The sequence below is a fragment of the Dipodomys spectabilis genome, unplaced genomic scaffold (genome assembly GCF_019054845.1).
Source record: "Dipodomys spectabilis isolate Male_0828 unplaced genomic scaffold, ASM1905484v1 ptg000002l, whole genome shotgun sequence".
In the NCBI taxonomy this organism is placed as follows: Eukaryota; Metazoa; Chordata; class Mammalia; order Rodentia; family Heteromyidae; genus Dipodomys; species Dipodomys spectabilis.
This window is the reverse complement of record NW_024870679.1, coordinates 51,967,460-51,994,918: the sequence shown is the minus strand read 5'-3', so window position 1 is coordinate 51,994,918 and position 27,459 is coordinate 51,967,460. Positions and strand designations below refer to the sequence as shown.

The window sequence follows — 27,459 nt, the reverse complement described above, 5'->3', positions numbered from 1 at the left end:
TACTTTCAAGATGCCCACATATCTGAGAGATTCTTTTTGTTTGAGGTTTTGTGCCTCGTGGAAAATAATCCATTCATGTTGTTTACTACGAGCAAACTCAGTCCCTCAGGTCAAGAAGTTCATTTCCAGTGGGGCTGAAAAGTAGGAGAGGCCAAATGGAAGAAAGGGAATGAGATAAAGCTATAAAAATATCTGACATTTTAAAAAACCTAGACAAAAAAAATATGCAATCAGAAATAGAAAAATCAATAGAAATTCTAAACTACTTATGTAATTCTTTGTGTTCCCTTTTAGAATAGGTTTGTTTTCCCTATTGTTTTTAAAAAAAGTTTTTAAAATTACTAAAAATATGCACATTCCACAGGCTTACCCAAAAAGGCAAGGGATGCTTGTGATCCAATCAGTGACATAACTTAAATCTTTATGTATCACCTAAGCATCCCATCATTAAATTCTAGCATAAGTTCTGTGTTTCAAAAACAACTTAAAATTAAAACTGATTTCCCTGTAAAAACTGCAAGTAATGAAGTACAAACACAAGACCAGAAAATCAATAACTGGGCTGGGTGCCAGTGACTCAAGTCTTTATAATCCTAGCTATTTATAAGGCTGAGATCTGAGGATCAAGGATTAAAGCCAGTTGAGTTGGAAATCCATGAAACTCTTACCTGCAATTAACCACCAAAAAAGCCAGAAGTAGAGCTGTAGCCCAAGTAGGAGTGGGCTAGCCTTAATGGAAAAAGTTAAATAATAGCGCCCAGCCCCTGAGTTTAAGCCCAAATTCCATGACTAAAAAAAAAACATAATACACAAGAACATGCAGTATCTTCCTGATACTCCAAAATCCTTTCAGACAAATAACAAAGTAAACAGAAAATCAGTAAAGGGCTTAGAATGTGACTTAGTGAGAGAGTTCTTGTCTAGCATGCTTGAAGCCCTTGGGTTCAATTCCTCAGTACCACATAAACAGAAAAAGCCAGAAGTAGCACTGTGGCTTAAGTGGTAGAGTGCTCGCTCTGAGCAAAAGAAGCTCAAATACAGTGCAGCAGGCTGAGTTCAAGCCCAGGACTGGCAGAAAAGAAGAAGAAAAGAAAATCAGCAAAGATAAAAAAAACCCTAGGGTTGGGGAGGTGGCTGGGGAGGTAGAGTGCTTGCCTTGTATGCATGAGGCCCTTGGTTCGATTCCTCAGCACCACATAAGTAAAAAGAAAAAAGCCGGAAGTAGTGCTGTGGCTCAAGTGGTAGAGCACTAGCCTTGAGCTGAAGAGCTGAGGGTTAGCGCCCAGGCCTCGAGTTCAGGCCCCACGACTGACAAAAAAAAAAAAAACCCTAACCAACACTATAGCCACTTAAATGTTAAAGAATACTCACATAGTGATAGCACTCTTTTGTTCCTTTAGTTGTTCATGGTTGTTTCTTTTTTTTTTTTTTGGTCCAGTCGTGAGGCCTGAACTCTGGGCCTGGGCGCTGTCCCTCAGCTCTTCAGCTCAAGGCCAGCACTCTACCACTTGAGCCACAGCGCCACTTTCGGCTTTTTTTCTTTTTTTTTTTTCTTATGTGGTGCTGAGGAATCGAACCCAGGGCCTCATGCATGCAAGGCAAGCGCTCTACCACTGAGCCACCTTCCCAGCCCCTCATGGTTGTTTCTTTGTGTGTGTGTGTGTGTGTGTGTGTGTATGTGTGTGTGTGTGTCAGTCCTGGGGACTGAACTCAGGGCCTGGGCACTGTCCCTAAGCATCTTTTGCTCAATGCTAGCACTCTACCATTTGAGCCACAGAGCCACTTCCGGCTTTTACGGCTTATGTGGTGCTGAGGAATTGAACCCAGGGCCTCATGCATACAAGGCAAGCACTCTACCACTGAGCCACCTTCCCAGCCCCTGCTGCACTATTTATGATAGCCAAAATAGCTCAGATGCCCTACAACACATTAATGGATCTTAGAAATGTAACACACACACACACACACACACACACACAATGGAATTTTACTCCTATCAGAAAAAATAATATTATGTCATCTGCAGGCAAATGGATGGACCTAGAAAAAATTATGCTAAGTAAAATAAGGCTCAAAGTGACAGTGCCTGTTGTATTTCATATGTAGAAGCCAGATCTAAAATTATAAATATACATGATAATTTATACAGGGTTTCATATATACACAAACAAATTGACTAAATGGTTATATACTTAGGGAAGGAATCCAATGATATAACTCCTCTGAACAACTAACAAATTATTTAACAAAATGAATCTCAGGAAGCTAAAACACTTTCAGGGGGAGGAGTGCAAGGGAGAGGGGCATACAGATGGAGAAAGGAATAATGAGCAAATACAATCATTTTACTCAACATATATAAAAATTGAACAACATAACTTGAGGATAGGGATGGAATGGGGAAAGGATGAGAATGATGGAAGGGGTGACATGGGCCACAATGTATTATACTCTTAACTTATAGAATTGAAACCTCTTTATACCACTAATTATTAAAAATAATAGTAAAATCAGTTTCTTCAAATTACTAAATGGAGTTATAATTTAGCAATACTACTTCTAGATATATAAGTAAGCATTTCTGCAACAACATTATTTATAATAGATAAAAGGTAGAAACAAACCTAAATATCTATCAACTGGTAGACAACAAAATGTGTTATATTTATATAAAAGAGTATTTAGCAATAAAAAAGAATTAAATATTGACATATCCAACATGTATACATGTTGAAAATTTTAGCTAAATGAAAACTAGTCCTAAAAGACTACATATTGCCGGGTGCCAGTGGCTCATGCCTGTAATCATAGCTACTCAGGAGGCTGAGATCTGAGTTCAAAGCCAGCCCAGGCAGGAAAGTCCATGAGACTTTCCTAGAAAGTCACTAGAAACCCACTAGAAAACCAGAAGTGGCGCTGTGGCTCAAGCAGCAGAGCGCTCGCCTTAAGCTCAAGAACGCAAGGACAGCACCCAAGCCCAGAGTTCAAGCCCCACGACTGACAAAAAAAAAAACCTACATGTTATACGATTCAACTTTGATTTTTTTTTTTTTTTGGGGGGGGGGTCCGGTCATGGGGCCTGAACTCTGGGCTTGGGCATTGTCCCTCAGCTCTTCAGCTCAAGGCTAGCGCTCTACCACTTGAGCCACAGCGCCACTTCCGGCTTTTTTCTTTTTGCTTATGTGGTGCTGAGGAATTGAACCCAGGGCCTCAGGAATGCAAGACAAGCACTGTACCACTGAGCCACCTTCTCAGCCCCTGATTTTTCTTTTTTTTTTGCCGGTCCTGGGGACTGAACTCAGGGCCTGGGCACTGTCCCTGAGTTTCTTTTGTTCAAGGCTAGCACTCTAGCACTTGAGTCACAGTGCCACTTCTGGCGTTTTCTGTTTATGCAATACTGAGGAATCAAACCCAGGGCTTCAAGCATGCTAGGCACTAAGCCACACTCCCAGTCCAGCTGTGACATTCTTATCTCCAATTAACCACAAAAAGCTTGACGTGGAGCTGGGGCTCAAAGTGGTATAACTAAGGGACAGCATCCAGGCTCTAAGTCCAAGTCCAACTTAAACTACAGCACAAAAATAAATAAAATTTTTAGAGAACCAAATGCCAGTGGCTCCAACAGGTAATCCTAGTTACTCAAAAGACTGAGATCAGGATTAAGATCCAAGTTCAAAGAGCCCAGGTAAAAAAAAATTGCAAAACTCCATCTCCAATTACCAAGGAAAAAAGCCATGTTGGAGACATGGCTGAAGTGGTAGAACACCAGACGTGAACAGACAATAAGCATGAGGCCATGAGTTCAAGCCCTAGTATCAGAGAAAAAAAAAATTACAGGAAAAATTTGCTTCTATACTGAACCTGTACAATTTTTTTTTTGTCTCAGCAAGGCCAAATGGGCTCACAATCAGCCAAAAATCTGGCCATCACTAACACAGAGCAGGCTGCTCTCCTATTTATCCCTATAATGCAGAGGCCCAGCTCCTCTGCTCAGATTCATTGAGTTCAGATTTACAATCTACTCACGAATCGCTAGTTTGAATAGGGTAAAATCTACAGAAGGTAACCATTAAAAGACTTTGAAATAAGATCAACAGTTGAACATGTATAAATTTTTTCTCCCTAAACAGAAAACTATAACCGCTATTCACATTGTATTAGGTCATATAAGTAATCTAAAGATGATTTAATATATAAAGAAAAATCATAGCTGGGTGCCAGTGGCCTGCAATCCTAGCTACTCAGGAGGATCTGAGGATCGTGGATCAAAGCCAGCCCAGGCAGGAAAGTCTGTGAGATTCTTATGTCCAATAAACCACCAGAAAAACAGAAGTGGCGTTGTAGCTCAAGTGGTAGAGCAGTAGCCTTGAGCTGAAGAGCTGAGGGACAGCCTGCTCAGGCCCCGAGTTCAAACCCCATGACTGACAAAAAGAAAGAAAAAAATAATAAATGTGGCAAAGACAAATGAAAATCAAGGATTTGTTCCCCAGAGCAAGCCATCATTTTACTATCTTACCAAGCCAGCAGTAAGAGAAGGTGCAGACTGTCCAAGGGATTGGTTTCTCATACGAACAAGGTTTGATGCTTCTCCTGAAGACTGCCAAGAGGCCTGTCCCACACTGCTGTGTACACTGCTGGACAAAGGAAGTAGCTGCTTACCTTCAAACACAAGAGTCAGAAAACATACATGTGACTATTCATGAATGAATGATGAAATACAAATGCAATAATGTCAAAGTGGTACAACCATGTTGATACAAACAAGGTAAGGTTCTTCCTTCTTCCATTTTAGAACCTATAGTTTTTATAAGTTTTTATAATGTTGGTTATGATGAGAATTTTAAGTTAGATATTAAAATGAGTTAACTATTTTCAGTTTTCTGTAATATTTACCATCATGACAGCCTTCCCACCCTGAAATCCAGTCTAGCAGTTTTCCAATCCCTTCCAGCCTACCTAGTTTCTTACCAATTCAGTGCAAAAGTACTGATATGAACAAATACTCCTAGACAAATATGACCCTTAAGAGTTTAGAAGGCAACTAACTGCTTTCACCAGACTGTGTGTGTAGTCAGGGTTACTGACAGTCTTCATCTCACACAGAGACATCAAAGTCACCAAAAAAGACAAAGCATCTAGAACTAACTACAATGACTTTCTAGGTGAGGTGCAAGTTCCATCTCTTCTTCACAACATTTTTTCACACTGCTAGTGATCTAACCAAAATAAATGTGTCTTTGTCACTTCCTTGTCCAATGTTTAAAGAATTAAATCAAACATTTTGACATTCTAAAAAAAGATTCCCAACATCTGGAGGTGTGCCTTCCAGTGGTATAGTACCTGCGTACTAAGCATAAGACTGAGTTCAAACCTCATCACAGCAAAAAAAAAAGAGAACTAATGTCAAAAAAATAATAATAATAAAGTTTAAAAACAAGCTGAGCACCTCAAAACAGTAATCCAAGCTACACATGAGGCTGAGATCTGAGAATTGTGATTTGAAGCCAGACCAGGCAAGAAAGTCTCTAAGACTCTATCTCCAACTAACCACCACAAGGCTAGAATTGGAGGTGTGGCTCAAGTGGTAGAGTGCTAGCCCTGAGAAAAAAAAGCTCAAAGACAGCCCTAAATTCAAACCTCAGGGCTGGCACAAATAAGTAAATAACTCCCCCAAATCCAGACTATCATTGCTGGCTTCAACTCTTTCCATTCTTTTTCATATCCATTCACTCACTAAACTTGAATATTATGCCTTGACTCTTGGTTACACAATGTACTTCCATAACAGACTTATTTGAACAGAAATTTGACGAAACTAAACGAGAAGAAAACTAAGATGTAAGAGAAAGTAAAGATTAAAAATGAGGGGCTGGGAAGGTGGCTCAGTGGTAGAGCGTTTGCCTTGCATGCATGAGGCCCTGGGTTCGATTGCTCAGCACCACATAAGCAGAAAAAAAAGCCGGAAGTGGCGCTGAGGCTTAAGTAGTAGAGTTAGCCTTGAGCTGAAGAGCTGAGGGACAGCGCCCAGGCCCAGAGTTCAGGCCCCATGACCAGACCCAAAAAATAAAAAAATAAAAAAAAAAGATTAAGAATGATTAATTGGGGCTGGGAAGGTGGCTCAGTGGTAGAGTGCTTGCCTTGCATACATGAGGTCCTGGGTTCGATTCCTCAGCACCACATAAGCAGAAAAAAGTCAGAAGTGGTGCTATGGCTCAAATGGTAGAGCTCTAGCTTTAAGCACGGAGAGGCTCAGGGACAAAGCCCAGACCTTGAGTTCAAGCCCTAGGACTGGCAAAATAATAATAATAATAAATAACAATAACCCAAGCATCAGTGGCTCATTCTTATAATCTTAGCCAATGAAAAGTTGACATCCAGAGAATAGCAATTAGAGAACAGCCTGGACAAACAGTTCACTAGACTCCATCTCCGAAATCACTGGAAAAAAGCAGAACTGGAGATATCAGGCAAGTGGAAGAGCACTAGCCTAGCATGAGGCCCTCATTGCAAACTCTAGGAGCACCAAAAATTGTTTAAATATAAATGAAGTCAGGTGCTGGTGGCTAACACCTGTAAATCTTAGCCACTTAGGAGACAGCTCTGAGGATCCCAGTTTGAAGCCAGCCCAAGCAGAAAGTCCATGAGACTTTTATCTCCAATTAACCACACACACACACAAAAAAAAGCCAGTAGTAAAGCTGTGGCTTTAGTAGCAGAGTGCTAGCCTTGAACAAAAGAAGCTCAGGACAGTGCCCAGGCCCTGAGTTCAAGCCCCACGACTGGCCCTGGATTTGATCCCCAGCATCATTTCCCTCCAAAAATATAGGAGTGGGGAGGTTTGAATCTAGAAAGATAGTCTGTTCCTATCATAAGCATAAAGAAAGCTTCATTTAGCAAAGGTATCAGGTTATTCTCTGCAAAATCTTTAGTAAGTTTAGTACCCAGATACAAAAACATCTAAGCAAGTAGAAAGCAAGACTTAGTTTGAAATCCAATTGACTGAAAATTCTATCAAATACAACCACATTTCCACACTTCACAACCCAGTTGTCATGGACTTACCTCATAGGATGTAAAGAAAGAATTTAGCATTTTAGAGCAAAGCACTGGATTTTGTTTGTTGAATACTCAAAAGAAAAATAGCTAATCCAAATAATTTTTCAAGTCCAAGACCTGGACTCAAACTCAAACTTGGTACCTGCTGCTTTCCCTCAACTGAGTCACACCTCCAGAACCCTCCCCTATGGTTCGTTAAATCAAAATTTAAAATTTGGAAAAAAAAAAAATAGATATTTACCTGACAGAGAACTGGCCAGGCTTCCTCTTCGTAACTTACAGTCATCCTGACTAAGTTGTCGCTGGAGTTTAGCTTTTCCAGTAGATGAAAATATGTCAGGATTACTGAGCTTCCTAAAGAGCAGGGGACTAAGTCCAGTTACCACATCCTTGAAAGAATAAAGAATAAAACATCAATTTTCAGTATATTTCCAGAAGCGTAAGAACTTTATAGTAAATATTCATTAAGTACCAATATTTTATATTTCCTACTTAATAGCTAAAGCTTGAACCATAATTCTTAGTAAAACCTTGGTATACTATGTAATGACACAGAATCGTGATTGTGAAATGCCAAAGGAAAAATAAGAGAAGGCTCACAGATGACTAAAGCCACAGAGTACCAGCCTTGAGTGAAAAAAGATGATTAAAGTCCCCACACACACCTTTTTATTTAGTCTGCTTATTTATTCATTTATTTTCTGAGACAAGACTTTACCAGACTGGCCTCAAACTTCTGGATACAAGTGATCTTCCTGCCTGAGCAGCCAGGACTATAGACAGGAACCAATGTGCCTGGCTGCAGGATTTTTAATCCTTAAGTAACAGACCTGCTAGCCAGGCTCGGTGGCTCACGCCTGTAATCCTAGCTACTTTAGGGGCTGAGATCTGAGGATCATGGCTCAAAGCCAGCCCGGGCAGAAAAGTCTATAAGACTCTTATCGCCAATAAACCACTCAGAAAACCAGAAAGTAGTGTTGTGGCTCAAGTTGTAGAGTGCTAGCAGAGGGACAGTGCCCAGGCTGAGAGTTCAAGCCCCACAACCAACAAAAAAAAAAAAGCCTGGGCTGGGAAGGTGGATCAGTGGTAGAGCTCTTGCCTTGCATGCCTGAGGCACTGGGTTTGATTCCTCAGCACCACATAAACAAAAAGAAAAAAGCCAGAAGTGGCGCTGTGGCTCAAGTGGTAGAGCGCTAGCCTTGAGCGGAAGAGCTGAGGGACAGCGCCCAGGCCTAGCGTTAAGGCCCCACGACCGGACCCAAAAAAAAAAAAAAAAAAAAAAGCCTGGGCAGGAAAGTCTGAGAGACTCTTATCACCAATAGACCCAGAGTTCAAGCCCCACAACCAATAAAAATAAATAACAGACCTGCTGCTATCTGTCATGCAAAGTCAGAAATACCTCTAATACTCAACAAGTCCAATATTAAAGTTTTGTTTATATGCCTATAATAGAAGCCAAATACATATTTTCAAAGAGAAATTATGAAGATATAAACATTTTAGGCAAATATTCACCTCATTATGCTAACGAGACATATTTTTTATTTTATTTTTTGGGTCCGGTCGCGGGGCCTGAACTCTGGGCCTGAGTGCTGTCCCTCAGCTCTTCAGCTCAAGGCTAGCTCTCTACCACTTGAGCCACAGCGCCACTTCTGGCTTTTTTTCTTTTTGTGTATGTGGTGCTGGGGAATTGAACCCAGGGCCTCATGCATGCAAGGCAAGTGCTCTACCACTGAGCCACCTTCCCAGCCCTAATGAGACATATTTCAATGAAGGCAACTGCTATGTAATCTGTTCCACAAAGGTTCATGTACTGAAAGTACAGTCATCAATGTAGCAATATTGAGAGGTGGTAGAACTTTTAACAGGTGGAGTCTAGTAGGAAGTACTTTAGGTTACTGAGCAGAAGGGATTAATGTAGTTCTTGAAGGATCCTACTTAGTTCTCTCAATACTGAGTTATAAAAACAGTAAGCCTGGGGCTGGGAAGGTGGCTCAGTGGGAGAGTGCTTGCCATGCATGCTTGAGGCCCTGGGTTCAATTCCTCAGCATCACATAAGCAGAAAAAGCCGGAAGTGACGCTGTGGCTCAAGTGGTAAAGCGCTAGCCTTGAGCTGAAGAGCTGAAGGACAGCGCCCAGGCCCAGAGTTCAGGACCCACAACTGACAAAAAACAAAAAACAGTAAGCCTGGCTCCTGAATCTCTCTGGCTTCCTGTATTACCATGTGATGTCTCCCTCTTCCATTCATTCTCATCATGAAGCCATCCAGCACATTATGATATAGATTTTTTTTTGTTTTTTGCTCAAGTCTAGTGCTCTGTCACTTTGGTTCTCTGGTGGCTAACTGGAGATAAGAGCCTCACGGGAACCTTTCTGCCCCAGCGGGCTTTAAACAGTGATCCTCAGAGGTCAGCTTCCTGAGTAGCTAGGATTATAACTGTGAGTCACCAGTGTCAAGCTGAGTTAAAACGTTGTTCTTCATAAAGTACCTAACTTCATATATTTTGTTATAGCAACATATTAACATAGAAGTTAAAATAAACATAAACAGTACATCAGGCTGGGAATATGACTTAGTGGTCGAGTGCTTGCGAAGCATGCATGAAGTCCTGGTTCAAGTCCTCCGTACCACATACACAGAAAAAGCCAGAAGTACCATTGTGGTTCAAGTGGTAAGAGTGCTAGCCTTGAGCAAAAGAAGCTCAGGGAAAATGTCCAGGCCCTGAGTTCAGTCCTCACAACTGGCAAAAACAAAACAAACAACAACAACAACAACAACAAAAACAGTACATCAAACTAACCTGGACATCACAGATAGAATAGAAAGCATAAGGGGAAATAAATGACACCTATGCCACTTAGCATTTACAAAATAAGACCTGAAGCCAGGCACCAGTGGCTCACACCTGCGATCCTAGATACTCAGGAGGCTGAGACCTGAGGATGAAAGTTCAAAGCAGCCCTGGCAGAAAATCCATGAGACTCTTATCTCCAATTAAACACCAAAAAAGCCAGAAGAGGGGCTGTGGCTGTGGGAGAGAGGCAGTCTTGACCAAAAAAGGTTAGGGACTGGGCCCAAGCCCCAAATTCAAGCCCCAGAACTGGCACAAAAATAAAATAAGTAAGACTTGAGACTAGGAGTGTGGTCTCAAGTCAGAACACTTGCCTACTGGGCAAGAAGTCCAGGGTTTTAATGTCTAGTTCTAGGGAAAGGAAGAAAATAACAAGTTTGAAGTAACTTGTACTACGGAAATACTAAGAGCCATAAGGGAAAACACAGTAAAATGCTTGATTCTCTGAGAAAAGTTGAAAGAAAGAAAACAGGTCTCCAAGGTCAATATATTTTGATTGATTAGTTCACAAACACACAAAGTGCTATTAGTGGTTGGTGGTAACTATCTAGAATATAATTTATAAATGCAAAGCATAAAAATGAATGAAATAGGGATACAGGTGGACCCATTGCAACAATGAGATGTACAAGTCATTATGTCGAAAAATGAACTTTACAACTTTGGTGCGGGGAGAGCGGGGGGAAGTGGGGGGTAGCGGGGAGGATTGGGGGGGCGGGGGAGGATGGGAAGGGATGGGAAGGGGAAACAAAAGAGGAGGCTACAATGCTTGATAAGAAATGTACTCATTGGGGCTGGGAAGGTGGCTCAGTGGTAGAGTGCTTGCATTGCAAGCCAGAGGCCCTGGGTTCGATTCCTCAGCACCACATAAGCAAAAAGAAAAAAGCCGGAAGTGGCGCTGTGGCTCAAGTGGTAGAGCGCTAGCCTTGAGCTGAAGAGCTGAGGGACAACGCCCAGGCCCAGAGTTCAGGCCCCACGACCGGACCCAAAAAAAAAAAAAAAAAAAAGAAATGTACTCATAATCTTGCCCATGTAATTGTAACCCCTCTGTACAGTATTTTCACAATAAAAAAATAAAAATTTTTAAAAAAATGAATGAAAGGGAAAAGGGGGAGATTGAGGCACCGAAGTAACACAGCAAATGACAAGAGCACAGGCAACTGTAGTAAGTGTCTATAGTGAGAAAGATAAATTAGAAACAGTAAATAATTATGCAAAAAGAGAGGGCCGGGGCTGGGAAGGTGGCTCAGTGGTAGAGTGCTTGCCTTGCATGCATGAGCCCCTGGGTTCCATTCCTCAGCATCACATAAGCAGAAAAAGCTAAAAGTGGCGCTGTGGCTCAAATTGTAGAGGGCTAGCTTAAAGCTGATGAGCTCAGGGACAGCGCCCAGGCCGAGTTCAGGCCCCACAACCAACCAAAAAGAGAGAGAGAGAGAGAGAGGGAGAGAGAGAGAGAGAGAGAAGGCTACAATAGCCTGTATTTCAATCATTTTTGTGGGAAGGATAGAAAAGTACCTATGACCATGGAAGGAATTAATTCTTGGGCACTAATTCTGGTAGCTCATACAGAGGATTGGCTACTCACAGAGAAAACATCTACAGCAGGAAGCTGTGGATAGGGGGAAGTAAAGAGGCCTTGGGAGAAATTAAACAACAGTGGATACTCTGTACACAATGTGAAGAGGGAATATCCATTCCAAAAAAACTTACAAATAGGGCTGGGAAGGTGGCTCAGTAGTAGAGTGCTTGCCTTGCATGCATGAAGCCCTGGGTTTGATACCTCAGCACCACATAAACAGAAAAGGCTGGATGTGGTGTTGTAGCTCAAGTGGTAGAGTACTAGAGTTGAGCAAAAGAAGTTTCAGGGACGGGCCCTGAGTTCAGGACTGGCAAAAAAAAAAGTCTCACAAACTTCCTAAGTCTTCATTATTCCACATAAATAATGGAGATAATACTATGTATTTCACAGGGCTATCATTAGCATTAAAGAAACTAATCTCTGTAAATACATTGTTTTACATGGTAACAAGAAGTACTCAGTAATAACTTATTATCATGTTTTCAAGTTACATGCACAGATTAGGTGATTATAGAAATATTTCTTTTTTTTACTGTTCTTTGTTTTAGGAAAAGAAACTTTTTTTTTGGTTTTTTTTTTGTTGGTCGTGGGGCTTGAACTCTGGGCCTGGGCGCTGTCCCTCAGCTCTTCAGCTCAAGGCGAGCGCTCTACCACTTGAGCTACAGCGCCACTTCCGGTTTTCTGGTGGTTTATTGGAGATAGGAGTCTCATGGTCTCTCCTGCCAGAGCTGGCTTTAAACCGCGATCCTCAGATCTCAGCCTCCTGAGTAGCTAGGATTACAGGCGTGAGCCACCAGCGCCCGGCAGGAAAAAAAACTTTTTAAAGACATCTTGACTTTTTATTTTTTTTTGGTATTATCAATCTATTCTTACTTTGTTCAGCTTGAAAGAGAAGCTTTAATTCGTGCATTTCTTTTCCCTTCAGGGAAAAAAAAAGTAACTGGCTCAGGATAAAGTATGGTTTCTTTAGGTTTTGAAACATAATTAAGAACAAATTCAGCCTGAGGGGCCCACATTTTAAAGTTCTGCAGTATCATCCCAGCTGTGCCAACTTTAATGTAGCAAGGTTCCCTAAGGGAGAAGTTGAATAGCAGATGCACATCTCCTTTAACCCTTAATTTGTTGGAGATTAGCTCACTGTGTAGTTAGTTTTCTGCTTGTATTTCATCAAAGCAGGAGTAGTATACAGTATTACACTTGCTAGACTGGAGTGATATTGTTGAACCATACCTCTAGTCCAGTTTTTCACTATTTGAAGGACAGGGTTCTCTGCTCCTTGCCTAGGCAAGGGCTTGAGTTGCAGTTTACCTGCTTTAGTCATCCCATAGTTTATAGCCTCACATGCCACTGCACCCAGGCTTCCCTCCATGGAGATGGAAACTCTTGGAGTTTGCTGCCTATGCTGACCTGGAAGTACAATCTTAGCCTTTGACATAGTTTGGGATAACAGGCATATGTCTTTCAATCTGAAGCACTTCCAGTGAAATAGAAAGAAAACAAGAGTGTGATCTCAGCAGCCACAACATAGAAAGATAAAACATATCAAAAGTGCACTGAACATCAGTCAACTGAGATGAAAGATTGTTGCCTATTTTTTTTTTTGGGTCCAGTCGTGAGCCTGAACTCTGGACCTGGGCGCTGTCCCTCAGCTCTTCAGCTCAAGGCTAGCGCTCTACTACTTGAGCCACAGTGCCACTTCCGGCTTTTTTTTTTTTGCTTATGTGGTGCTAAGGAATCGAACCCAGGGCCTCATGCATGCAAAGCAAGCGCTCTACCACTGAGCCACCTTCCCAGCCCTGTTGTCTACTTTTTATACTACTATAATCTCAACAGTACTATGAAAAAAAGTGTGAACCAAATGAAAAATGAGGAAATTACAGTGTTATTTTTGTTTGTGGAGGTGGTACAAATTAAGCACAGTGGCAGAATTCTACCATTTTAATCACACCTTTAATTATTTGTGTGTGTGTGTGTGTGTGTGTGTGTGTGTGTGTGTGTCTGAGCGCATGTGCACATACTGATAAATAGGCTTGAATTCAGAAACTGGGCACTGTTCCTTAGCTTTTTTGTTCCAGGCTGGCACACTACCACTTGAGCCACAACTCCACTTCCTACTTTTTGATGGTTAATTGAAGAGTAACTAAGACTTTTCTGACTGGGCTGGATTCAAACCATAATCTTCAGATCTCAGCCTCCTAAGTAGAATTATAGGCTAAGAGTTATCAGCACATAAATCCTTTCTTTAACTTGAGTGGGATCTCACATTTATGCTGGGGCCAATTAGGACTGTGATCCTCCTATTTACACTTTATAGCTAGGTGGCACATAACTACCACATCCAAGTTATTTGTTTTTGTGCTGATCCTGACGCTTAAACTCAGGGACTATGCAGTGCCCAAGCCTTTTGTGCTCAAGGCTAACTGCCACATGAGCCACACTCCACTTCTGGCTTTTTGATGTTTAATTGGAGGTAAGAGTCCCATGGCTTTCCTGCCCAGGCTGGCTTCAAACTGCAACCCTCAGATCTCAGCCTCCTGAGTAGCTAGGATTACAGGCTTGAGCCACCAGTGCCCAGCCCAATTTTCTTTTTTTTTTTAAGTGGCAATGAGGTCTCCAGTTTTTGCCAGGATTAGCAACAAACCATAATCCTCCTGATCTCAGCTGCCCCCACCCCCACCCAAGTAGAGTTATACATGTGAGCCACCACCACATCCAGCCTTCCTAAAATTCTTTTTTTTTTCCCTGAAGTTTTAGCAAGTATTTAATATAACAGGATAAAATAGGGAGAAATGAAAACAAAAACAAAAGGGAAAAGATTCCTTGCAAGAAATGGGAATAAAAGACTCCTTTTCTAGAATGTCTGATTAAACATTTCAAAGTTAATGGGTTTTCAGAAGCTAGCCTTTACCCATACCCTGATTAAGAGAGGAAGGGAAGTCAATAAATTTATACTGAAAACTCAGGTTTTTCAAAATGCCCATGTCTCAACCACTATGTCCTACTCTGTACCCTCCACACAGTTACCAAAGTAATCCAGATAAAGCACAAGAACATACAGCTTCTCTACTTACTACCTTTTTACACTGTACTAAAATCCTACAATTTTTAGTCTCTTACTTTAGCACCTATACTTTAATTCGAAACTCAAAATATATCAAATTACAGCTCATTACAAAAATTCAGCTTCCTTTCTATATATTTTCTTCTCTATGTTTTTGTCAATGTATTAACATTGTAGTGCAGAGGAAAGAGAAGTCAATTGCCTGAAATAATTTTTCCACCACAGCTAACATATGGAATCAACCCAGATGCCCCTCAATTGATGAATGGATCAAGAAAATATAGTACATACACACACACACACACACACACACACACACACACACACACACACACACACGAATTCTATACCTCCATCAGAAAGAATGACACCACCCCATTTGTTAGGAAATGGAAAGACTTGGAAAAAATTCTATTAAGTGAAGTAAGCCAGACCAAAGAAACATAGGTCTCATGGTTTCCCTTATTTGCAATAACTAGTATACCTCTAGAATAATCTTGCTGGACAAGCAGAAAAGGTCAAAAGCTATGTACATATGACCATATAAGACGATGCTAAGCGAAATGAACCCCAAAATAAGGACACACGAGGTTTTATCTTTGTCGCTGTCATTTTTAATGTACTATGTGATTTTTTTGTTTCTTTTGTATGTTCTTTCCTCATGGTATAACCCCTGTTTTCACTGTGTTTCATTCCAGTGCCCTGCATCTTGTATATACATTTTTCTAATTTGGGGAGGGGAAGGGAAATAATAAAATGCTGAAACAGGGATACAGGTTGACCCACTGTAACAATGAGATATACAAGACACTATGTTGAAAACAAACTTTACAACTTGGGGGGGAGGAGTTAGGGAGGTAGGAGGGAAGGGATGGTAGGGGAAAAACAAAGAAGGGGTAACAATGTTAGATAAGAAATGTACTCAGAGCCGGGCACTGGTGGCTCACGCCTGTAATCCTAGCTACTCAGGAGACTGAGATCTGAGGATCGCGGTTCAAAGCCAGCCTGGGCAGGAGAGACCGTGAGACTCCTATCTCCAATAAACCACCAGAAAACCGGAAGTGGCGCTGTAGCTCAAGTGGTAGAGCGCTCGCCTTGAGCTGAAGAGCTGAGGGACAGCACCCAGGCCCAGAGTTCAAGCCCCACGACCGACCAAAAAAAAAAAAAGAAATGTACTCAGTACCTTACTCATATAGTTGTAACCCCTCTGTACAGTATCTTTACAATTAAAAATATATATTAAATTTTTTTTCAAATTCCTCAGTGGTGCTACAAATGGTGTAGAAACTAGAACTAAACTCATCTTCTGCTATCTCACCAAAAGATTCCATTTCCTTTTCTTACTATTGCTTCCCCCATCAGCCTCATTCAAAACATTCGAATCATTTTCTATTCATTTATTCAACAAATACTTACACAGACTTTCCTGGCTCTAAACTATGATCCTCAGATCTCAGCCTTCTGAGTAGCTAGGGTTACAGGCATGAGCCACTGGCACCTAGCAATCCCAGCTCTTGAAAAGAATTTTTTTCTTTTTTTGTCAGTCATGGGACTTGAACTCTGGGCCCTGAGCACTGTCCCTCAGCTCAAGGCAGGCACTCTACCACTGAGCCACAGCTCCACTTCCGGTTTTCTGGTGGTTTATTGGAGATAAGAGTTTCATGGACTTTCCTGCCCGGGCTGGCTCTGAACCATGATCATCAGATCTCAGCCTCCTGAGTAGCTAGGATTACAGGCATGAGCCACTGGCGCCTGGCTTTTGAAAAGAATTTTAAGAGGTAGAGGTAGAATCATGTAAGAAAAAGCTTTTCAGATTTATGATTAAATAAGTATATGAACATGTCTAACAATAAACAAATATTTCTAAATCTATACTGCATTCTTGTTAAAATTCTAGAGGCTGGGGCTGGGAAGTTGCCTCAGTGGTAGAGCGTTTGCCTTGCATGCCTGAGGCCCTGGGTTCGATTCCTCAGCACCACATAAGCAAAAAGAAAAAAGCCAGAAGTGGCGCTGTGGCTCAAGTGGTAGAGCGCTAGCCTTGAGCTGAAGAGCTGAGGGACAGCGCTCAGGTCCAGAGTTCAGGCCCCACAACCGGACACAAAAAAAGAAAAAAATTCTAGAGGCTTAGAATCAACAATGATGAATAACGATGAATAGGACAGCTTTCTAAGAGTTCATCCTCTGACCAAACACTGACAACTAGAACATATATTGAGCAAATATCTAAGTTTCTAACAAATATTCTGATAATTATGTTTCAAGTACTTTACAGGTCATAGGTATACAACAGTAAATAAAATAATCTGTATCGCCAAAAAACATACTAGTGAGCTGGGAAGGTGGCTCAGTGGTAGAGCGCTTGCCTTGCATGCATGAGGCCCTGGGTTCGAATCCTCAGCACCACATAAGCAAAAAGAAAAAAAAAAGCCAGAAGTGGCACTGTGGTTCAAGTGGTAGAGCACTAGCCTTGAGCTGAAGAGCTAAGGGACAGCGCCCAGGCCCAGAGTTCAGGCCCCACGACCAGACCCCACCCCCATCCCACCCCCTCCCCAAAAAAAGCCTCTAGACTCTGCTTTTTAGATGGTCATTTCTCTATGTGTTCAAGACAGTACCTGGGCCTAAACTCAGACCTAGATGCTTTTCCTGAGCACAGCCTTGAATGAACCACTTCTGGATGTTTGGTGGTTAATTGGAGGTAAGGTTCATGGACTTTCCTGCTCAGACTGAGTTTAAACTGTGATCCTCAGATCTCAACCTCCTGAGCAGAGAGTTGGCTGGTTATTTTTTAATTAAGGTCTTACTAACTTTTCTGCTCAAGCTGGCCTGAAGCCTCAATCTTACTGCTCTCAGATTCCCAAGTTGCTAGGATCATAGACATAAGCCTTACACTCCAGTCTTTGGTTTTGTTTCTGTGGTGGTACTGGGGCTTGTACTCAGGTCAAGCTCTTGCTCAGCTTCCTTTTCATTTCCAGCTAGTGTTCTACCAGTCTGACATTTTGTTAGTTAACTGGAAATTTTCTGCCCAGGCTGGTTTCAAATCACAGGCATGAGCCTCCAGTACTCCAGGTTTTTCTTCTTCTTGTTTTTGGTTTTGAAATAGAATCGTACTAGGTAGATCCGGCCATTCTAAAACTCACATGAAATCCAGGCTTGCTTGAAACTCCCAATCTTCCTGCCTCATGCTCCTGATTGCTGGAATTACAAACCTATCCCCACCACACCTTGTTTATACGATATCAACTGTTTCACCACACAGAAATAAATGTTTGCTGCAACAGATATGTTAATTGCCTTGACTGGATCACTATACAATATACATTATGATAGGGGCTGGGAAGGTGGCTCAGTGGTAGAGTGCTTGCCTTGCATGACAGAGGCCCTGGGTTCGATTCCCCAGCACCACATAAGCAATAAGAAAAAGCCGGAAGTGGCGCTGTGGCTCAAGTGGTAGAGAGCTAGCCTTGAGCTGAAGAGCTGAAGGACAGCGCCCAGGCCCAGAGTTCAGGCCCCACGACTAGACCCAAAAAAAAAAAAAAAAAAAAATATATATATATATATATATGTACATTATGATATACCATAAATATGGATATTATGTACAAATTAAAAGAAAATCCTGATGTGATGGAAAAATGTATGTCTATTCAAAATCAGCCAAACCAGACAAATCCAAGAGATTCTTATCTCTTTTAACCAATAAAAATGTACACTAAAAATCTGGCTCAAGTTGCAGGGCTCCAGTCTCCAGCAATAATGCCAAGTAAGAACAAGAGGTCTGAGTTTAAGTCCCACTAGTGGTACAAGTAAATAAGCAACAAAGCAAACCTGGTACTGGTAACTCGCACCTGTGTTCCTACCTACTTAGGAAACTGAGATCCAGAGGATCACAGTTTGAAGCCAGCCTGGGCAGAAAAGTTCTTGAGACTCCATCTTCAATTAACCAGCAAAAAGCCAGGCTGAAGGAATAGCTCAAGTAGTAGAGTGTCAGATGAACAAGAAAGGCAAAAAAATACAATCCTTGATTTCAAACACCAGTACCACTGAAATAAACAAATTTTAAATTTTACTTAATAAAATTTTCTAGGGCTGGGAAGGTGGCTCAATTGGTAGAGTGCTAGCCTTGAGCTGAAGAGCTGAGGGACAGTGCCCAGGCTGAGTGCAGGCCCACGACTGGACAAAAAAAAAAAAAAAAAAAAAATTTCTAAAGAGAGAAATTAAATAATCACTTAACAAATATATTTTCAGCACATTAGCCAAGTAGACAATAAGTTCTTTTTTTAATAGAATGCAGAATACATTAGAGAAAAAAAGACTGAGCAAATGTCATTAAGGTATTATAACAACCAAGACTAAATTTTATAAATCTAAATTAAGATACTGACAGTGGGAATACAGGTTTTTATTTTGCTTTGTTTTATTTTGCCGGTCCTGGGGCTTAAACTGTGTACCTGGGCACTGTCCCTAAACTTCTTTTTGCTCAAGGAGAGCACTCTTCCACTTGAGGCTTTTTTTTTTTTTTTTTTTTTGTCGGTCATGGGTCTTGAACTCTGGGCCTGGGCCCTGTCCCTCGGCAATTCAGCACTCTACCACTTGAGCCACAGTGCCACTCTGGTTTTCTGGTGGTTAACTGGAGATAGGAGTCTCACAGACTTTCCTGCCCGGGATGGATTTGAACCACAATTCTCAGATCTCAGCCTCCTGAGTAGCTGGGATTACAGGCATAAGCCATCAGCACCAGGCCCAGCTATTTTTGAGTAGTTTATAGTGATACAAGTATCACAGAGGGCTGGGAATGTGGCTCAGTGATTGCTTGCCTAGAATGGATGAAGCCCTTGGTTCAATTCCTCAGTACCACAGAAACAGAAAAAGCCAAAAGTGGCACTATGGCTCTCGAGTGCTAGCCTTGAGCAAAAAAAAAAAAGCTTAGAAACAGGCCCAAGCCCTGAGTTCAAGCCCCAGAACTGGCAAAAAAAAAAAAAGTATCAGAGTTCCCTGCCAGGGGCTGGCTTCAAACCGCAATTCTCAGATCTCAGCCTCCTGAATAGCTAGGATTACAGACATGAGCCACCAGCACCTAGGCAGGAATAAAGTTTAAAAAATGCTGTGACGGTAAAATAAGCATAGTATAACAAATGACTGGCTCAGGAGATCAAGGGAACAGAAAAAATAATAATAATAAAGACCATAAATACAATTTCCAATCTGGTAATAAAACAAAAAGATAAAAGAAAAAACATATTTAAAAAAAAAAAAAAAACAATAGGGCCAGGCATCAGTGGCTCACGCCTGTAATCCTAGCTACTCAGGAGGCTGAGGATATGAGGATATGAGGATCACGGTTCAAAGCCAGCCCTGGCAGGAAAGTCCAGGAGATTCTTATATCCAATAAACCACTAGAAAACCGGAAGTGGCGCTGTGGCTCAAGCAGTAGAGCACTCACCTTGACCTGAAGAGCTGAGGGACAGCGCCCAGGCCCAGAATTCAAACCCCAAGACCCACAAAAAAAAAAAAAAAAAAAAAAAAATGGGTCCTATTTTAATTGCATGACAATCCACTGATCTCTGGAGATCAGCATCCTGCATCCTGGTAAGAACTTATTCCTAAACATAGATAGTTAATAATATAATATAAAATATAATAAGTACTGGGCTGGGAAGGTGGCTCAGTGGTAGAGCGCTTGCCTTGCACGCCTGAGGCCCTGGGTTCGATTCCTTAGCACCACATAAGCAAAAAGAAAAAAGCCGGAAGTGGCGCTGTGGCTCAAGTGGTAGAGTGCTAGCCTTGAGCTGAAGAGCTGAGGGACAGCGCCCAGGCCCAGAGTTCAGGCCCCACGACTGGACCCAAAAAAAAAATATATATAATAAGTACTACTCCATGTCATAAGCAATGGAGACGTCATTAACTACCTCAATAGTAAACTATACAAAATCATAGTGTATCCAACTGAAACTTTTTGTCTTTTCAAAAATCATAAATCTATCAAATTAGAAAGATCACAAATGTTAAAACACAAATGATGAAGGATTTGGTGAAAAAATGCAAATACAGGTAGGAAAAATGTAGATAAGGAAAGAGATCCAGACAAAGCTTCAGATGACTCTAGAGGGGTTCTGTAACATAATGTCATGAATATAAGAATACAGACCCCTTGCTCCAATCCTAAGAACTTGCCATGAATAAAGTAAGCCTGCTACAGGACACAGAACAATAAAAGAACAAGCTAGGGCTGGGAAGGTGGCTCAGTGGTAGAGTGCCTGCCTTGCATGCATGAGACCCTAGTTTCAATTCCTCAGCACCACATAAGCAGAAAAAGTCAGAAGTGGCACTGTGGCTCAAGTGGAGGAACGCTAGCATTGTGCTGAAGAGCTAAGGAACAGCGTCCAGGCCCAGAGTTCAGGCCCATGACCAACAACAACAAAAAAAGCTGAAAACCAAGGACATATCCTAAAGGAACATTTTCAGTAACAGGAAAGCAAATACACAAAAGGAAGAAGTCAGCAAAAGTAGTAAAATGGATACTATGAGAAAAAAAACACAAAGTATTCCATAAGGAACACAGAGGAACCACACAAACATGATCAGAATGAAAGAATTCAGTAACAAAAAGTACAAACTGAATGATTTCATTTACATGAAGTAGTAGTTTAAAACTAATTATAATGAAGAGGCATGAGAATACCTTTGGAGGAGAGTAATAACTAGAAGAAAGCACGTTAAGAGTACTTTAGGATACTTAAGAATATACTCCATCTTGATCTGCATAATGTCCATATAAGTGCATTGTTCAGTAAAATTTATGAGTTGAATATATCTTTTATTTGTATACTGTACATAAGTCAAACCTCAATTTAAAAAAAATTACTAGCCAGGCACCAGTGGCTCACACCTGTAATCCTAGCTACTCAGGAGGCTAAGATCTGAGGATCACTGTCCAAAGCCAGTGCAGGCCATAAAGTCCAGGTGACTCATCTCCAATTAACCACCAGAAAACTGGAAATGGTGCTATAGCTCAAATGGTAGAGTGCTGGCCTTGCTGAAGAGCTCAGGGACAGCACCCAGGCCAAGTTCAAGCCCCACAACCAACTAAAAAAAAAAAAATTACTGAAGCCCAGTGCTGGTGGCTCACACTTGTAATCCTAGTAATCCTAGCTACTCAGGAGGCTGAGATCTGAGGACTGTGGTACAAAGCCAGACTAGGAAGAAAGGCCATGAGACTCTAATCTCCAATTAACCACCTAAAAACCACAAGTAGAGCTGTGGCTCAAAATGGTAGCGCACTAGCCTTGAGCAAAAAAGCTCAAGTTCATGCCCAGGCCCTGAGTTCAAATCTCATGACCAAAAAAAAAAATACTGATAACCCTGAAGACATTAGTTTAGGAAAAGTATTAGTGTACAAGATAAACTATAGGGCTGGGAAGTTGGCTCAGTGGTAGAGTGTTTGGCTCACATGCATGAGGCCCTGGGTTGGATTCCTCAGCACCACATAAGCAGAAAAAAGACAGAAATGGCGCTGTGGCTCAAGTGGTAGAGCGCTAGCCTTGAGCTGAAGAGCTGAGGGACAGTGCCCAGGCCCAGAGTTCAGGCCCCACGACCGGACCCCCCCCCCCAAAAAAAAAGAGATAAACTATATTAGGATTGTATATAAGTGAATAAAATTAAAATAGTGAACACAAACTCATTTTTTTTTTTTGGTCCAGTCATGGGGCCTGAACTCTGAGCCTGGGCACTGTCCCTCAGCTCTTCAGCTCAAGGCTAGCGCTCTACCACTTGAGCCACAGCGCCACTTCCGGCTTTTTATTTTCTGCTTATGTGGTGCTGAGGAATCGAACCCAGGGCCTCAGGCATGCAAGGCAAGCGCTCTACCACTGAGCCACCTTCTCAGCCCCACAAACTCATTTTTCAAGAAGAGTACTGGTGAAAAAAAGTGATAAAGCAGTTTGGATGGTATAGACAACTCAAAGAAGTTACATTTTTGTTTTGTTTTTACTTGAAATATAAGAACAAGAGGACTTGGAGGCATGGCTGAGGTCTTAAGAGCACCAAGCAATGAACAAAAGTAAGCCTCAGATACCAAGTTCAGGTCTCCAACAACAACAAAAAAGAAAATATAAGAACAAGAGAAAAATGTAACTAAAAACATATCTAACAAGACTCTTAACAGATAAGAGGGGATGAAATCAATTATACCAGACAGTAATTAATTATACAACAAAGGAAGACTACCACTTACTCTGAGGTTGAAACTAAGGATGAATACAAATCCTAAGACAGAAAAAAAAAATCAAAATAATCTTGAACTTCTCACTGAAGCACACAATAAGGACAACTATAGCAGGTAAACTAAGTCATGAAAGAATCTGGACTTAAAGTACATATTTAAAGGTTTTTGAAGCTGGTGCCAGTGGCTCCACACCTGCAATTCTAGCTACTCAGGAGGCTGTGATCTGAGAATTTAATTTTTAAATAGCCAAGTGTAGCTGGGCACTGGAGGCTCACGCCTATAATCCTAGCTACTCAGGAGGCTGAGATCTGAGGATCAAGGTTCAAAGCCAGCCCGGGCAGGAAAGTCCGTGAGACTCGTATCCCCAATAAACCACTAGAAAACCAGAAGTGGCGCTGTGGCTCAAGCGGTAGAGCGCTGGCCTTGAGCTGAAGAGTGCGGGGACAGTGCCCAAGCCCAGAGTTCAAGCCCCACGACTAACAACAACAACAACAACAACAAAAAAAAAGCCAGCAGAAAGCCAGAAGTGGAAATGTGGTTCAAGTGGGAGAGTTCCAGATACCATCTCCAGAACATGAGGCACAAAACCAGGTTAGTTTGTTTACTTGTTCTAGTTCGTGTTTTCCTTTCTGGAGTTTGAACCCTGGGTCTTGACCTTGTCACTCTTACCACCTGAGCACCAATCCCATCCCATGTTTTAAAAGTTTTGAATAGAAGCTGCCTAGGTATCCATGGCTCACAACTGTAATGATAGCTATTCAAGAGACTGAGAGCTCAGGATTGCTGTTTGAAGCTAGCACAGGCAGGAAAGTCCATCAGACTCCTATCTCTAACTAACACTAAAGAGCCAGAAGTAGAGCTGTGGCTCAAATGGTAGAACATTAGCCTTAAGTAAAAGAGCTCAGGGACAGCACCCAGGCCCTGAGGTCAAGACCCAGGACCAGCACCAAAAAAAAAAAAAAAAAAAAAAAAAATTGGAAACTTAGGGTTATTGGACAGGGTACTGGGATTACAGTAACTGGATATTGCCCAGCAGCCTGGAAGCAACAGGAGAGATAGCCAGTGGTTCAGTTTACTCAAGGATCAATGAATAAAAGATGGAGGAAGAAAAGAAAAAAGAATTAAAAGAAAAAACATGGGCTAACAGATGCATCACTAAAACTATATAATAATGATGTTCAATGAAGATAATATATTTAACTAAGAGGAAAGAGCCTGGAGACCTATATGAAGTCCTGATTCAGGGATGAAAATAGAATCTGAAGAGATGTGTGCTAAAGAAAAGCTGTCACTAAGAGATCCTTACCTCAGAACACTTTTCTGCAAACCCAACCAAGATCAAGGATCATGTATCTCCTTTCACTGAACTTCCTACTGCTACTGACCTTTATCCCCTACTCATAAATAAACCTACTATTGTCTAATAAATTATATAAACTCACCCTGTCGACTGAGAAGCCAGAGGAAGATTTTTACACTGCTTTCTATCTTTCTCATTAAGGTGTTTTCAGTGGCAAACTGAAAAGCAAGAGCCTTGATCTATGAATTCTCGATTCACAACACTGGGCTTGGGATCTTATTCATGAAGTGTTTTTGTTTGTTGTGGGGTTCGTTTGTTTGTTTTGAATGCTCATAAAGTAGATGGTTAAGAAGAATGTCAAAAGATTCTGAACACACTAGTACAAAATTAGAGATGACCAGATCAGAGAACAATTAGAAATGTCCCCTTATGATTGATGGTAGGGACATCCCTAAACACCATTCTATTGACATGCCTCCCCTTACGCTACATATTCTTCTGCATAATTCAATAAATACCCGCTTTAGTAGGCCTACACTTTGCAGCTTATTCACCCAGCCCACATTCCATCGCCCCTTCCCACCCGGACATCCAGAACCCCTGGCTCCTCATGACCTTTTTTATTTTCTGCTTAATTCTCCTACTGCATTTCCAGCTTAACCCCAAGCCACCAGATTCATTTCCACTCCCCAATTTCTCTCATACCTCCTCCCAAACTCCCCAGTCCCCACCCCCACCCCCCGAAGCTTCAGTCGGGGTCCCCCAGCCCGAGGTCCCCTCCCCCACTCTCCCATTCAGATCCCTCAACCCAGCCCGGATCCCGGCCCGACCCCGGCACGACCTACCTGCTCCCTGCCCTCAGGCCCGGTGGGCCCGGTCCTCTCCTCCAGCCGCTGCCTCCCAGGCGGCGCTCGCCGGCGCGGGGCTAAGGGCTGAGGCAGCTCGGCCGCCCGCGGAGCCCCATCCTCCAGGCGGGCGGGAGGCGGTGGTGGCTGCGGTCGGTCGCGGCAGCGGCTCCGCTTCATAGCTAAGGCTGGGCCCCGCGGGGGTTAGCACCGCGACTGTCCCGGCCTCGTACGGCCCCGGGCCGCGGCGATGCCGCGCCAACCACCGCCCGCGGCCACCATGGCTCGGCGGGTCGCCCGAAAGCCACCGACCCTAGCAGCCCGCAGTGTCTCAGCGCTTCCTGCGGGCTCACGCGCCGAGACCTCCCCGGCGTTCCTCACCGAGGAGGCAGCATCGCCGCCGCCCAGGCTTCTGCCTCCCGGCACACGCTCGGCCGGCCACCCGCCGCCGGCCCCGCAGCCAGCCAGCCGCCCGCCCACCAGCCCGCCAGCCTCCGGCCCGCCCCGCCCCTCGAGCGCGCGCACGGGAAGCCCGCCCGCCGCCGCCGCCGGACGCGCGCAGCTTCCCGCGCACGCGCCAGCGAACGGTCACGAAAGACCCGCCCGTGGCTCCTGCCGCGAGGCTCCGGCAGCGGAAGGGGGCGGAGCTGGCCCGGCGAGTCGCCGGCGGCTGCGGCTGCGGCTGCGGCCGGACGCTCATTGATTCTTCCATTCATCTCTTCCTGAGAGTGTCTGCCCTGCTTACTGGGGATCAAAAAAAAAAAAAAAAAAAGTGAGTGCCAACAATAAAGAGAGAGAGGGAGAGAGGGAGACGATGGGGCAGCTGGGATCGGCTTGGAGCATCGCGGTGACCAAGGGCACAGTTAGCGGGCAGGATGAGAAAACATGTTTTTATTTTCTTGGTTTGTTGTTTTACTCAGTGCCTTGCAAACCCTCACCTAATTCTCACAATCACACTCGGGCCAAGTCTGCTCATTCTCATGTTGCAGATAAGGAAGAGGACAGGTGAAGTGAAACACACCGGGTCAGCCTGCAAATCACTGATCAAAAGAGACCAACTCTTCTGTCCCTTTAACGCTGTTTCCTACTCTTTCCAAAGAGTTAAGACATTGACAGCATGTGAAAGTCCTGGAGAAAGGAAGAAGTGATGGATTCCTACGGGTGGAGGAAAGCCACCCCTCCCCGTAAAAATGACTTCCCCAAAAAAAGACTTCCGGAAGGTCCCCAGGGTCCCCCCCACTAACAGTGAAGTCATCCTGTGGCACAGTCCAGCTTGCTGTGGCCTGGGCAGCCTGACCTGACGCCTCCAGTGACTCATCTGCCTAGCAACAGTGGTGACTGCTCAGCCTTGCCTGGCCTCCCTCTGGCTTCAACTGGTCTGCCACAACACTGTTTTTTTTTTCTCTTTGACCTAACCAGAGTTCATTCCCAGAAGCCTTCCTTCTGGCTTTACCCATTTGTGCTGGGCCTCCTCTCTGAACTCTGATCAGTAATAACAGCTAGCATGTTGGAGTGCCTGACTGGATTGTTCAGTTCACATAAAGAAGCAAATTGTATTGTTTCTTGTACCTTTTCATTTACAGGCTCAAGTTCCATCAGATGGCTTCACATCAACACAGCTAATGAGCATAGACCTAAACTCAAACAGAAGTCAGATCAGATACATACCAACCAGTGCCTACCTACCCACAGCATACCCAACCGCCTGCTCCCATATTCCCTGTCCCAGATCCTTGGCTACCCATCCATCCAATCACCTTAAATGAAAACCAGAAAGTCACCCTAGACTCCCTCCCGCACATCCAAACATTAACAAATCCTGTTGATTCTGTAACCTCACCATCTCTTCAGTCTGCCTCCTCTTTTCATCCTACTGACACCACCTCAAGCCAAATCTTACCTTTTCTTATCTGCTTGGACTGAAAACTTTCCAACTGGTTCACTTAGACTCATTTTCTTCAAACCTGTTATCCAGTTGGGTCCTGCTGGTTCACACTTGTAATCCTAGCTACTCAAGAAGCTGATATCTTAGGATCCAGGTTCACAGGCAGCCTAAGAAGAAAAGACCAAGAGACTCTTATCTCCACTTAACAAGAAAAAAAGCCAGAAGTAGAGCTGTGGCTCAAGGAATAGAGTGCCAACGTTGAGTATAAAAGCCAAGCAAGGCTGGGAAGATGACTCAGTGGTAGAGTGCTTGCCTTGCATGCATGAGGCCCTGGGTTCGATTCCTCAATAGCACATAAGCAGAAAAAGCCAGAAGTGGTGCTATGGCTCAACTGGTAGAGCACTAGCCTTGAGCTGAAGAGCTGAGCGACAGTGACCAGGCCCATAGAGTTCAGGCCCCGTGACCAAAAAAAAAAGCCAAGCAAAAAACTCAAGGTCCTGAATTTAAGCCCTAATACTTGCATAATAACAAACACTTGTCCTCCAAAAAGCCCTCACAAAAATTCTCATCTACTATAGGCACTGATGTCTCAAGCCTGTAATCCTAGCTACTCAGGAAGCAGAGATCTGAGGATCACGGTTCAAAGCCAGCCCAGGCAGG

General features: G+C 43.0%; 1 protein-coding gene across 5 annotated transcripts in view; it reads right to left on the bottom strand.

Annotated features, from left to right (window-relative positions):
• The window catches only part of Mast2 (microtubule associated serine/threonine kinase 2), a 127,214-nt gene extending 101,828 nt beyond the window's left edge, over positions 1–25,386 (bottom strand). For 4 of the 5 annotated variants that reach the window (XM_042675724.1, XM_042675738.1, XM_042675734.1 and 1 more), the window contains exons 1-3: positions 24,915–25,386; positions 7,298–7,445; positions 4,517–4,659 (exon numbers count right to left, since the gene is read on the bottom strand). In XM_042675724.1, the coding sequence (XP_042531658.1) occupies positions 4,517–4,659; positions 7,298–7,445; positions 24,915–25,094 (471 nt within the window). In that variant the 5' untranslated portion in view covers positions 25,095–25,386. Of the gene's footprint in view, positions 1–4,516; positions 4,660–7,297; positions 7,446–24,914 lie in introns of those variants that run through there. The other variant, XM_042675746.1, reaches the window with a different exon arrangement.
• Between the last annotated feature and the right edge of the window lie 2,073 nt (positions 25,387–27,459).